The following is a 14,399-nucleotide window of genomic DNA, read 5'->3' on the forward strand; positions in this document are numbered from 1 at the left end:
CTCCTTTGGCAACCTGTTCCAGTGCGTCACCACCCTCAGTGTGAAAAACTTCATAGAATCACAGAATCACCAAGGTTAGAAAACACCCACAAGATCACCCAGTCCATCCACCCACCTATCACCAATAGTCCTCACTAGAACATGTCCCTCTACACAACATCTAAACGTTCCTTGAACACCTCCAGGCCTGGTGCCTCCACCACCTCCCTGGGCAGCCCATTGCACTGCCTGACAACACAGTCAGAGTAGTATTTCCAAATGTCCAGCCTGAGCGTCCCCCAGTGCAGCTTGAAGCCATTCCCTCTAGTCCTTTCACTGTTACACAAGAGAAGAGGCTGGACTCCAGCTCAATACAACCTCCCTTCAGGTAGTTATAGAGAGCAATAAGGTCTCCCCTGAGCCTCCTCTTCTACAGACTGAACATTCCCAGCTCCTTCAGCCGCTCTTCATAAGGCCTGTGCTCCAGACCCCTCACCAGTTTTGTTGCAGTTTTTGGAACACACTCCAGGGCCTCAATGTCTTTCTTGCAGTGAGAGGCCCAAACTGGACACAGTAATTGAGGTGCGGTCTCACCAGTGCTGAGTACAGGGGGACAATCACTTCCCTGTTCCTGCTGGCAGTGCTGTTTTTGATGCAAACCATCCTCCTAATATCTAAGCTAAACCTCCCCTGTCTCAGTTTAAGACCAATCCCCTTGTCCTATCTCTATCCACCCTCGTAAAGTGCCATTCCCCCTCCTGTTTATACGCTCCCTTCAAGTTCTGGAAGGCCGCAATGAGGTCTCCCATAGTCTTCTCTTCTCCAAGCTAAACAAGCCCAGTTCTCTCAACCTTTCCTCACAGGAGAGGTGCTCCAGCCCTCTGATCACCTTAGTGGCCCTCCTTTGGACCTGCTCCAGGAGCTCCACATCCTTCCTGTACTGGGGCTCCCAAGCCTGGATGCAGTACTTTTGTTTGGGGCCTCACAAAAGCTGAGTAGATGGGGACAATCACCTCCCTGTCCCTGCTGGCCACAACTTTTTCCAATGCAGCCCAGAACACAGTTGGCCTTCCAGGCTGCCAGCACACACTGCTGGCTCATGTCCAGCGTCTCACCCACCAGCACCCCCAAGGCCTTCTCTCAAGGGCTGCTCTCAGGTGGTTCTTTGAGCAGTCTGTAGAAACACCTGGGTTTACCCTGGCCCAAAGTGCAATGTCCTGCACTTGCTGTTGTTGAACCTCATTAGTTTCACACGGGGCCACGTCTGCAGGCTGTCCAGGTCCTTCTGGATTTCTTTGTTCCCTTCCCTACAAAGCATCGACTGCACCGCTCAGTTCAGTGTCATCTGCAAATGTGCCGAGGGTGCACTCATTGCCATCATGTTTATGTAGTAAAGGCCATTTAGTTTAAAAAGAATTAAAGAGAATTAATATAATAATTGGGTTTCTACTTAAGAGACTATTGGCTATCTTGCTCCATCGTGCAGATACAGAAGTAATGCCCAAAAGAGATACAGCTGTTGCAGTAGAATGGAAGCCTAAATCAAGGTATAAAACAACAGAAAGATAAAAGAAGTGGAAGGCTTGTGTGACACCCAGGCTTATACTCACACTGCAAATCATGGCTTATGCTTTCACCTTTTGATTTAAATTACTGCAACCATTTTACTAAATACCAACTATAAATGCCATTTTAGGCACAAAAGTTGAATTTCCTCCAGAACATGCGGATGTCTGTACTGCATCCAAAAAAAGGTTCATATAGGCAATGGTCTTCATTCAATTCCCTACTCTTCTCTCGCTGTTAGAAGAATTGCTTATTCACATACGATACTCTCTAATTCCCTCCTCTTGAGGAATTATTTGCACATGGGAAAAGAGAATTGTAGATCATTTCTATGTTTTAAGTATAGAAGAGACCTAATTTTGGAAATGAAATATTACAAGATCACTTTATTTCTATTCTTAGAATCAAAGCAACTTCAGGGACCATCAAGTTCATCTAAAATGATAAATGTTTATTGCACATTTTCAAGATAAGCCACCAACAACAGCTCCAAACTTTAAATGCGATTATGACAAATCATTTGAGGCAGAGATGCCAGGAGCCCTGACATCCAGACCCCGTGCTGTTTACCAACAGAGACAGTGAGCCAGAGTGGAATTGCTGCCCTGGGTAATACGGCCTTTGTACACATCCAGCCTCCTCAGGTGCTCTTCAACTTGCTCTTTGTTCACTGTGGGAGGCATTCTGTTCCTCCAACTCTGCCTACAGATTCAGGGACATGAGAGACGTGGGCAGTCTGACTGCCAGGGAAGACTGAAGCAAAGAACTTGTTGAGTGCCTCAGCCTTCTCCACGCCTCTTGTTGCCATTTCTCCCTTCTCCTTGAGCAGAAGGGGTACACACAACACGGCCTTCCTCTTCTGGCCAAAAATACCTGCAGAATCCCTTAAATCAAATTGGTGGGCTCTACCCAGCCCTCTAGACAGGAGGACACAAGTGCTGTGCCTGCCCACAGCAGGCCTAGCCCTTTATTGACCTGTGAGCGTTGGCCTCAGCTTCATGGAGAAGCTGGAAATAGCCTTAAGGTGGAAGAGCAGTGGTGCCCGAGTGAGGCTGCAGGGCTGCAGTCCTGGCCAAAGCCAGCTCTGTTCCTGCCTCTGGCAAGGGGAGTGTTGCCAGCAGGTCGAAGGAGGCAAACCTTCCTCCCCACACCATGGCCAGCAGCAGGCACCTCACTGCATGGCCTAAAACAGCCGCCATCTTGTATGGGCATTGAGGGCCCATGGCCCCACCCCTCTGTGTGGTAGTGACTGCATCACAAAGGGTGTCACGGAGCAGCCATTGTGACCTATGGTGCCAGGACCAGTTTAGGCCAGGCCAGGCTCAGGCCTTGGCTCAGTTTGACTTGGTGAGGTGAGGAGAGAGGACAGGGAGTGAGGGGCTGCCCGAGGCTGCTCAGTGAGGACGGGTCCCCAGGCCTGGGGGGCCTGAGCTGCTAACTCACTCTTGTCCTCCTTTTTCCTCAGAGTTGACAGAGGAGAGTGTGCAGGAGAAAGCCCAGCGCTGACTGTGCAGGGATTCCAAACACTCCTAGTTGACGTGTGCCATGTCGAAAAAGAAGGAGAAGACCTCCCACTTGGAGGAGGAAGGTGAGAGTGAAGTATCTCTGCATGCAGCTCCCTGCAGGGGCAGGCTGGGGCTCCCCAGGCTCGGCTGGGCATGGCCCCTCTGCTCCTCAGCCAGGTTGGCCTGTGTGTGCCTGCCGCGACTGCTCGACCTACCACGGCCCTTTCCCCCTCGCATCTTCCAGCCCTGCCCCTCATCCAGCATGGCAGACACGGTGCAGGCCCCAAGCAACAGTCCTCAGGGGCACTTGGCACTCACTGTTGCTTCTGTTTGCTCTCTCCTCTCCAGTTTGCATGCTGTGCCGCCGAGCAGGTGTTCATGAGGACATCTGCGGGCCCTTACTGGGCGACAGCGGACTTCGCGTCCACAAGTTTTGCTTGGTGAGTTCCCTCGGGGGTCCTTCCATCTTCCAGCCTGGGATGCTCCCACTTTTTCTTCTTGTTCTCATGAGATCCCTCTCTTTTCTCTTCTACAGTTTTTTGCCGACGGCCTTTATCTGCTCACTCTCAATCAGAGGGCAGTTCTGAAGTTCCCCCTCGATGCCATTAGACGCACAATCGAGGAGGCAGAGCAGAAGGTGAGGATCTGTAGGAATGGGGATGCTTGTGTCAGCACAAGCTATGCCTGCACCCTGAGGAAGCAATGGCAGTCTTTCCATGTAGCACCAGGACAGTGTTCTGCTCCAGCAGATTAAACTGGTGTGCCAGGCGGGTCTGCAGAGCATGACCCAGCAGTGCCTGCATTCTGTGCCCTGCCCAGAGGCACCGCTTTGGCCTCAGAGCCCTAAGCCTGGTGCTAATGAGTGCTGCTGTTGCTCTTTCCAGCACTGCTTCATTTGTGGAGAGAAGGGGGCCTCCATCTACTGCGCAGAGACAGACTGTGAACACAGCTTTCATCTGCCCTGTGCTACGAATGGAGAATGTGTCACACAGTTCTTTGGGAACCACAGGTAAGGGCTGTCAGCAGCAGCCAAGCAAGGGAGGAACGTGCAGGGCTGCTTTCCAGAGCCAAAGCACGCAGCCAACTCCTTTGTGTGTTCCTCTCAGCACTTCTCAGCTTACCCATCCTCTCTATCTTCCCCCAGATCCTTCTGCTGTGAGCACCGCTATCAGCAGATTGTGGAGGCAGCTCCAGGGCCAGACACACACTGTGTCATCTGCCTGGAGCCCGTGGGGGACCAAAAGTCCTACCACACCATGGTGTGCCCGGTGTGCATTCAGGCCTGGTTCCACCGGAGCTGCATCCAGGTAGGAGCCCTCCCCTTGCTCTGCACTCACAGCAGGTGCTCAGCGGCACCAGACCCCGCTCACACTCTGGCTCTTTGTGTTACTGCTGCAGGGATATGCCATAAGCGCTGGAATTCTGCGCTTCCGATGTCCCGTTTGCAGAGACAGGGTGCGATTCCGGACGGAAATGCACCGCCTTGGGATCCAAATCCCAGCCAGGTTGGTGCCTTCAACCCAGCTCTCTAGATACTGAAGCACGAGTGCTGTGCCTGCCATGCGATTGCCCCCAGCAGGCCCAGATGGCCCTTTGCTGTGCCATAAGTGTTGTCCTCAGCTTCATGGAGAATCTGGGAATGGGCTTGTGGTAGTAAAGCAGGTATGCCTGTGATCTGCCCTATGCATGGGGCACAGAGGACTCACCACTTTCCCTCTCTTCTCTGGCAGAAGACCAACATGGGAGGACAAGGAGAGCTATGAAGTGCTGCACGCGCCTCACAGCTGCTGCGATGTGGATGAATGTCAACACACAGAGGGCAGGAAGCAAGCAGAGGAAGAGGGGTGAGTTACCTCAGCAGCCCTGTGTGGGATCTCAGCCTCACCACAGGCTGGGGGTAGCAAGGACTAAGCCCATGAGCTGTACCCGGCACTCCCTGGCTCGCCTCATTTTGTCCTTACTGCTTCAGCACCATCTTTTTTCTTTTACTCCCAGGCCCTGGGAGCTGCTCCTTTGCACCTCCTGTGCTGTGCAAGGCACCCACAGAAAGTGTGCCTCCTTGAGCGACAGCACAATCAGCTGGGAGTGTGACATCTGTGCTGCCGCGGACGCAGGTAAGAGGCAAACAGCCGTGTACTGCTGTCTTGGGGCCAGGCAAGGCCTGGCAGTGGGTCCTCAGTGCGGCTTTGCCAGAGTTCCTCTGCCCTAGGAGGGATGGGAACCTCTCCCACCATGGGGACATCCTGTTCACCTTCCTGCCTCTCCTTACAGCCTCCAGTGCCGAGTCACAGCCTGCTGGTCCCAGCACTGCCAGCCAGGAGGAGGAGGGGCCATCAGATAGCTCCCCAGCTCCTGACAACCAGGAATCTGAGTCCACCAGCCAGGCAGCATTGGAGTCAACTCAGAGTCCGCAGCTGGCTAAGCGCAGCAGCCTGTCCAGCCAGCCCAGGACAGGACAAAAGAAAAAGCGCGTGAGCATATCCAGCCAGCACCAAGAATGGCATTACGAAGAACACCAAGGGAGCAGCCATACTCCTGCTCCAGACGCTGAGAGCAGCACCCACGGATCCACCAGCGAGCAGGAAGTGGGGCACTCCAGCAGCTCCCCAGCGGCTGAGTGCAGACGGCAGTCCAGGCAGCAGGGCACAGGCCGGACAAGAAGCCGCTCTCCGCTAGAGCGTCGTGCCTCAAATTCCTCGAGTCCACGCAGAAGATCTCGTGGCAGCAGATGTTCTGCAGACTCAGGTGCTGAGAACAGCAAGCGCAGCTCTGCCAGCCAGAGGTCAGCAAGGAACTCCCCAAGGGCTGGAAACAGTAGAAGGCAGAGCACCACAAGCCGCAGGCAAAGCCAGTCCTCCGTACAAAGTCTGGCTTCAAATTCCTCAAGCCAGTCCCAAGGACGCCGTGGCAGCAGAGTTAGTCCAACCCCAGGTGCTGAGAGCAGCACCCAGAGCTCTGCCACACAGGAGACACGGAGGGCCTCCAGGGATTCCAGGGCTTCCCAAAGACGGCGTTCCAGTCTCCTGCAGCGAGGGCAGCCCCAGGAACGAAGCCGTTCCCCACTGGATCGTCGGGCTTCCAATTCCCAAAGTGAGGCTGGAGGAAGCCACAGCGGCAGCCCCAGACAGCGGCGACCATCTCGGGCACGACGCCACTCCCGGAACCAGCCCTGAAGACACTGCAGGAGCGGCCACGTACCACAGCCACGTGCCGGCTCCTGTCCTCAGCAGCCATCCCAATGGACTTGTCACGGAGTTCTCTCTACACCTGTGTCCGTGACAGGAGGCAGCAGGCCTGGGAAAAACGATCAAAAAGAAAAAAAAGAAGATCTTAGGAAAAAAAGTGGTAACGGTTTACGGGTCAGTCCAGCCGACCCCGTGACTAAAGAGGCAAGGGCCTCGTGGACACCAGGAAAAGCAGTCCAGAGAACCAGAACATTAACTGTTTAATTGGAATATCAACAACAAAATCAGAAAACAACAATAATGATGTGGAATATCAACAACAAAAATCAGAAAACAACAATAATGATTTGGAATATCAACAACAAAAATCAGAAAACAACAACAAATTTTAAAAAAATTTAAAAAAAATTAACCCAAAATAGCTGTGTTGTGTCTACTCTCTAAACTGGGAGATGAATACTCCAGGTACACTGTTAGAGCACTGAGGATAAAAAATGACATAGCATAAGGAGCAGGGCAGATATCTTCACACAAGCACTTCCAGGAGAACTGGCCAGTGAAGATCCAACCACAGGCTTACAATTAACACTGGCTCTTGGCATATGTATTCAGCTTGATTGCCATATCAGGCTTATTTTGCACAACTGGCTGCACTACATCCAGCCTGGCCTAGCGCATACTGAGCCACCTTGCTCACCTCCACACCCAGCTCTTGGATGGCGTTCACACCCAGCATGACTGCAGTGACTGCAAGGGGTCCTCTGCTGAGCTACAGCACACTGAGCTGGATCTCAGCACTTCCCTGAGCACGTATCAATAGGTAAAAGACACACAATCAGACACCTCTGTTGAAAGAGGACAGGGAAACAGCACCGACTCACTTCACTGCAGTATCTCCCTACCTTCTGTCACCAGCTGCTCTTTAAACATGGGCCCTCTGGAATTTCTCTTATTGTCGGATGGCAAGACCTTATGTCAGCAGTGCCAACAGGAACCTGAAATCCTCCAGCTGCCCACTGCCCACCTCTTTTTACTGCCAAACCTAGCAGTATGTGCTAGATGCATACACACACAAATGCTGTCATTACAGCTCTGCTCTCAAAGCGATAGAAAAAAAGTGTTAACTGTTTACACGCCAGTCCAGCACAGCCCCGTGACTAAAGAGGCAAGGCAATAGATAGGAATCCAGCATGAATAAAATATCAACAGTAACATCACTACAAAACCATCTTCCCGGCAGCCCCTCCGACCCGTGGGCTACAGACAGCGCAGCGCCGTATAGCCGGCAGGGGGCGTCAAAGCACCGGCGGTGCGGCGTGGCGGTGAGACTCCGCCGACACTGAGTTCTGTGTCTGATGCTGTGCAGACACACAGCGCTGAGCAGTAAAATAGAAGATAAAAGTGCAGTTATACTGAATATTTCCAAATTGTAGTAATCAAAAGTCACCTTCATAGGGTGTGTCCATAACACGGCATGGGGACCACTGAGGGTACTGTGGGATTTTGGATGGGTGATGGGACTTCAGTTCTGGAGCGACTGGGAATCAAAGGATCATAGAATGATTAAGGCTGGAAAAGACCACTGAAATCATGTAGTTTAACCACCAGCCCATCTCCGCCATGCCCACTAACCATGCCCTGCAGCACCACACCTCCACAGTCCTTGAACACCACCAGGGATAGGGACTTCACCACCCTTATCCAACCTTAAGAAATTCATGGCTGTCTGTATACAACACGTCAGATAAAACAGGGAAAGAGGTAAAGAAACAGAACAAAACAAAATCAAACAAACAAGAAAACAATAATGTTACCCCATATTTTCTCAGGGCCCAACAGACCCCCAGGAGGAACAGGAAGCCAGGCAGTCTAATAAGCTCAGCATTCACCCGACTTACCTTCTACCACTTATGGGTAAACTGTTGTCCTATAGTCCTGAACCTTGCTGGCCTATGAGCTATAGGCTGAATAGAATAGTACGAAGGAGTCTCACCATGAGCTTAAGAGGATTAAGTTTGCATCCTGCTCAAATATGGAATGCAGCTGGTTTGACACTTTGGAGCCAGAGGATGATACAGGCCACAGAGAAATAATATGAAAAGAAAGAAGGTCCAATGAGGCAAAGTATGGAATGGCTTCCTTGTGGGAGTACATAAGTAGATTAAGACTCAAATAAATTGCCTCTCTTACAGAGTGGGGAATATAACGGGGAGTTAGTGGCATGGAAGGGGTGAACAGGAACAGATGTCATGTATCTTCCAAATTAAGACCTAGGAAATAAAATCAGGAAGTTCAGAATGAGCAGAAAGCAGAATGTCTGCACACAATTAATTGTGGAGCTTCAGAGTTTGAAAAAAGACAGTAAAATTTTGCATGCATTCAAAAAGGACTTGGAGACACTCAGAGAAGAGGAATGTGTGAAGGCTCTTCTACTGACAGACACTGACACTGGACCAGGAAGTGCCTGCACCAGAGGCTGATGGAGCTGCATGAGTGTTGCTGTTGGCTTCCATCATATGCGGGGCTCACTTAGGTAGGCCTTTGGACGGATATTCTGCAATGGGAATGTATGTGGAGGGTAACATCCTTTTGTAGGTGTTGTAGATGTTCAGCAGTTGCATTTAAATGTAGACAAAGGAAGCCCTTCCTAGTCCCTAAGGTGGCACAGATAAGTGTGGCAGTGGCTCAATGCCTGTTGTGCATAACTACATTTTTGCTTGGCTGTGTGTCAGACCCTTCTTCTACTGATAGGAGAAGAGGTATTGGCCTCAAGTTTCACAACATGAGTTCCAGGTGGGATATTAGGACAAATTTCTTCTCTTAAAGAGTGGTGAGGGCGTGGAATGGGCTGCCCAGGGAGGAGGAGGAAATCAGTGTCCCTGCAGGCTTAGTGGGCATGGTGGGGATGGGTCAGCAGTTGGACTGGATGATCTTAGAGATCTTTTCCAAATGTAATGATTCCATAATTCTACGGTTCTCTTACGCACTGGGTTTCTGCAGCCTGAGTTGTTGTGTGGTACATAGCTGCAGGTAAATAATGCCAGTCAAACCAGTTAGTTTTCTACAATGAGCACGTATAAAATAGAAGCTTCTCCACTTTTTTTTTTTTTTTTTTTTAAAGCAATGTGAGTTATGAAACTGAGAACTCAGACATGAAAGTACTTCAAAAATAAAAGTTCATTTTGTACACCTTCTATGACAGCAGATTCATTTCATCGCGTAAAGCTATTTTATTTCACCTCATAATATTCAATAAAGTCCTGCATTATAGCAAGATCGAGTATATTGCAAATCTTCCTTTTCTCTGCCTCTCTGTGATCCAGCTGCACTGGCCAACAACCCACCAAAATGCAGAGAAATAAGAACAGAACTGAGCAAACAAAAGCGCCGAAGCTGAAAAGATCCAAGTAATATGGAAGATTATTTTGATACAAAACATATGAGATATTACAGTTTTAATAACTTTTTTCTCATTAGAAAATTGCATTCAGAATGAAGGCACATTCTATTTTCACTTGACATATTTGGACGAATTCAGCTATTTAACTGTTCAGGCTTTTTTCAGCTTGGCTTTATGTCCAGTTGCTAATGTCTTTTTCTGTGTTTAAGTAATTTGTTCCCACTTTTTTTCTCTCCTTTTAAATTAATAATTAGAAGGCAGACACAGAAATAGCACCTCCATTCAAATGAAAAGGAATGACTCATTAGTGCTTATCACTCTAAAAACACCTTCTGCTCTGGGAACTTTCAGAAGATTTTCAAGTGTGACCTACGTGCAAATTGCTGCTTTTTCCACGGTGTACAGCCAGTAGTTGCTGTGACATCCGACAAGCTGGTTAGGGCTGGGGTGTGTGCTCTCAGGTCTGGCTGTGGGAAGGCGCTTCCTCTGCAGGGTGCAGACCCTTCCCAACAGAGTAGTTTGCCATGAGCTCTCCAGCCTGGTGTGGGAAGGCAGCAGGAAGAATCTGTCCTCCTTGTCTGCCTAAGGACCTCATCCCTCTCCTTAAGCTTCTCCACAACTGTAGAAAATGGAAACGATTTCTTTGTTGTTTGGACCCACTTTCACGTGTGTGTGAAAGCTGAATGAGTAGGTGTCAGTGCACTCAGCCTGGCCATCAAGGCCCCCTCTGTAGGGCAGATCATCTGAGTTTCTGGGGACTTTAAAGCCAAGGGGAGGTAAGCTCTAAAACAACTGAAAGGAATAAAGTTTTGTACCATATTCTCATTCTGCTATTTAATGCAATCATAGGATCTTAAAGGTTGGAAAAGACTGCCAAGACAATCACGTCCAAACATCAACCCCTCACCATACCCACTCAACACATCCCTCAGTGCCACATTAATCCTTTTCTTGATCAAATGTTCGCAACTGACCTACCTTAGCACCTTTCAGCATCTTTCTCATTAGTCTGTGATTACGTAGAGGGAGGATTCTACCAATCGATTTTCCTAAGCAGTGGATGATTATTGGAGTCATCCCAGAAAGAGGAAATCTTTTAGAAAAAGAAGTAGCTCCAGGGCTTGTTTTCCATACCACTAAGAAACCTGGATGTGGATGTGAAGTACCTGGGAAGAGACAGATAAATACATGCCAAGAAAGAGTTAGTTGTCAAAAACATTGCCTTGTATTTATTTTGCTACAAATGTGGGTGGAAATTTTGTCCCATTGCTTCAGTTTAATTTCTGTGGCAAATGTTATGTAGCCATAGAAAATAGTCAAAGTCTGTGGCCAACTGTACTGAAAATTCAATTCCTTCATTGACACAAAACAATTCCATGGAGAGATCCATAAATACCACTTTTTTTCTGTTCTTTTCCTCTGCTACTCACTGTTAATTTTTCTGGTTGAGTTGAGCTTTTCTCTTCATCCTCAATGCAGCTAAAAAGACAAAAAGATGGGGACTCTATTTATGATGTGGCGGCCCTTGACTCTGCTGTATTGCAATTACAGCCCCATTTCCTAAAATGAAGTGGAAACCTGTGTGAAATCAGAGATTAATCACAGCCAGGGAGGCAGCTTTTGGGGATCCTTTGGATACCTATGAAGGTCAGTATCTGGGAAGGCACGAATTCCTTGCATTGGGTGCATCTCTAGTGGGAATCTGGAGACACCTGGGCTTTCCCTCTTTGAACCCTAGGAATGGGTGTACTTTCTGCCCACCCTGCACACCCTGACCTGAAACATCTCAGGATACCCTAACTAAATGCTCACCACTGTCAAAGCTGAAGTCTTGGTTTAGGCCTTAAGATTGTACAATTAAAGCTTTTTCAAGTGAAATTTTTAATTAAATTTAGTATCTGATATATTGGTGCAAGTTGTTCCTTTGAGTTGCATTTATAGAGTGTATTTCTGTTTTGTTATAAAGTGAAACTTTTTTTATGCTCTTCCTTAAAGTGACACTGAATTGAATTAGCCATGATTAAATCCTTTCAATGAAGCAGGGATACAATAATTTTAAGCCTGCAGGGTCATATATTTGTGTTGCCTTTGAAGAATACATGGAAGAAAGTTATGTACTAATAATGGCTGTCATTATTCAGTTAAACCCTGTCTGTGTGCCTGGGGATGTGGGCGATTGCTACAGCCAGATGTAAAAGATCACACTCATCTGGAAGTGTGGTACATTGGGCAGTGGAGACCAGGCTGGACAGGTGAGTGGGATGGTGCTCTGAAAGACAGAAACAAAGTAGAATGAGAATGAGTAGGAGAAGTGGTTATAAAAATCCCAGTGATTTTTATGACATATTTATTTATTCATACTGGTTCCTGCCTCACTGCAGAGAATACACACAATAAAAATCTGGAGTGGCAAGGGAATTTGTGTTGAAGAAGAGAGCAGTGTAAAGTCTTGCAGTGAAACTATGACAGCCACATGGCTTTCAAATGTGTGCTGGGAATGGGTGCAGCCATAAGGTGAACTGAGACATCATAGTCACTGAAAGGATGGGGCATCCACAGCCTCCTTGGGCAGCCTGTTCCAGTGCATCACCACCCTCTGTGTGAAAAGCTTCCTCCTAATCTCTAACCTAAACCTCCTGTCTCAGTTTCAGACCATTCCCCCTTGTCCCATCACTATCCACCCTCCAAAACTGTTGTAAATTCCAGTTAATACATCAGTAGCACTTTTAGATCAAGAAGGTGTTCAGTGAGAGAGCTTTAACTAAGTTTTCCATGGAAATAAACATGAGCTCCAGACTTTGTCCTGCCCAATACTGGCTTGCAACCTGCTGAGGGTTTAATAACAGATTTCAGAATCATAGACTGGTTTGGGTAGGAAGGGATCTCCAAGATCATCTAGTTCCAGCTCTCCTGCTGTGGGCTGCCAACCACAAGGTCAGACTGCCCAGGACGCCATCAAGCCTGGTCTTGAACACCTCCAAGGATGGGGCATCCACAGCTTCTCTGGGCAGCTGTGCCAGTGCTTTAGCCCTCTGAAAGATGTGACATTTGATTACTGAGTGTCTTGGGGGGGGCTCTGATTTTTTTTTTTTTCCCAGCAGTTTTTGTTGCAGTCACTTTACTGTTTACTTGCTTTTTGCTTTTACAAGCTAATTTTCATGATACTTCTCTGATGATTTCTCTTGAGTAACCCTAACTGTCTCACACTTGTATAAATTTTAGTTAACCAGTAACCAATATTGGACTGACCATTATCCAGTTCCGTCATAATTATGAAAAACTACCATTGTGAACTCGGTCAGTGCTTTAACGAGGCACCATTTCTTTCCAAGTAGTTCCTGAATACACTAAGTTAGTACTATGGAGCGTTAGTCTTTGCTTTCACTGAGTATTTTCATCCACTGAGTATTTGTGATGGCCATGCAGTTAACAACAACCAAACAATTATAAAATTGGTCATGGGGAATTTAAAGTCTTTGACCATGGCCCTTTGTGATTCATCATCTGCCATCTCATTAGAAACTTCTGGTAATAACAATGTCTCGGGAGTTTATTTATCCCAGATGCAACATCATGCCTTTACCACTGGATCATCAGATGTAATTTTGCCCTAAGGAGCAGGAGACATGCAATTTGATTAAGTCCAAGTTCCTTGTTCAGATTACTCACAGATTTTAGGCAATATACTTAGATTTAACCTAAATGGTTTTCCATGAACATGATGTGAAATTGTGCTGGAGGTTGAGCACCTGTGTGAGCTTTCAGAGTCATAAGTGGGAGTGAGTCTGTAGCCATTCATTCATCAGAAGGAAATGGGAATTACAGTAATCTCTAAGGAGGCCTACTGTATTCAAACCAGCTCCAGGATTTATCTCCCTGCCTGTTTAAGTTTGTTGTCCTTGTGAGACTGTTGTAGTTGACTGATGGGTTTAAAAATGTTAGGAGGGCAGAGACAGAAGAGCACAGAAGATTGACAAGCTGACAGAGGTATAGACAATGAAATGTCATGCACATACAAAGAAGAGCTGGACACCATCACTGTAGAACAGGATGCACTGTTTAGAAGAACTAACAACTATTTATGTGTTAATAGTGCACCACCAGGGAGGTGGTGGAGTCACCGACCCTGGGGGTGTTCAAGGAACAATTGGATGTTGTGTTGAGGGACATGGTTTAGTGGGAGCTATTGGTAATAGGTGAACGGTTGGACTGGATGGTCTTTTAGGTCTTTTCCAACCTTGGTGATTTTATGATTATATGATTCTAATACCATTGTAAGACATTAAGCTTTGTTATGATGTCTGTGGCTTTAGTGGGACTGTCCTGTGTATAGCACCACAGATTGTCATACTGGTGGGTGTTGGTTCGGGCTCTTCCTATCTTACATACTGTCATCAATTAGCATGATTTTGAAAGAAAAGAGAAAAAGCACTAGAATTCTGTGTAAAATAAATGATGGAGAGTGATGGAATTAAATTATGTGAAAAATATTTTCTACTTTCCTAAAGAGTACATGATGTAAAGGCTGGTCAGGAGGCCCACCATTTTGTAGGAGTTGCTCATGTGTGTTGACGTCACCATTTGCCTCCACAGAACTGACTAATGATGGGAACGCAGATGATCACTTTTGTGATTTTCAGTCGTTATCAGCACTTCCAGTGGTTAAAATAATCTAATCCTGGTGTTACACTGGTTTTACAACACCCAGTTTGAAGAAGAGATGTTGATCTTAGATTGGTGTGACTGCCTTGTGAGCCATGATGC

At 47.6% G+C, this 14,399-nt stretch overlaps 1 protein-coding gene across 1 annotated transcript in view; it reads left to right on the top strand.

Moving 5' to 3' along the window:
* Positions 1 to 6,223, top strand: part of LOC107308383 (PHD finger protein 7-like) — an 11,411-nt gene extending 5,188 nt beyond the window's left edge. The window contains exons 5-8 of the mRNA XM_015852251.2: positions 4,449 to 4,555; positions 4,781 to 4,894; positions 5,046 to 5,164; positions 5,322 to 6,223. Coding sequence (XP_015707737.2) covers positions 4,449 to 4,555; positions 4,781 to 4,894; positions 5,046 to 5,164; positions 5,322 to 6,223 — 1,242 coding nt within the window. The remainder of the gene's footprint in view (positions 1 to 4,448; positions 4,556 to 4,780; positions 4,895 to 5,045; positions 5,165 to 5,321) is intronic.
* Positions 6,224 to 14,399: the final 8,176 nt, after the last annotated feature.

This window comes from Coturnix japonica, chromosome 1 (assembly GCF_001577835.2).
Source record: "Coturnix japonica isolate 7356 chromosome 1, Coturnix japonica 2.1, whole genome shotgun sequence".
Lineage (NCBI taxonomy): Eukaryota > Metazoa > Chordata > Aves > Galliformes > Phasianidae > Coturnix > Coturnix japonica.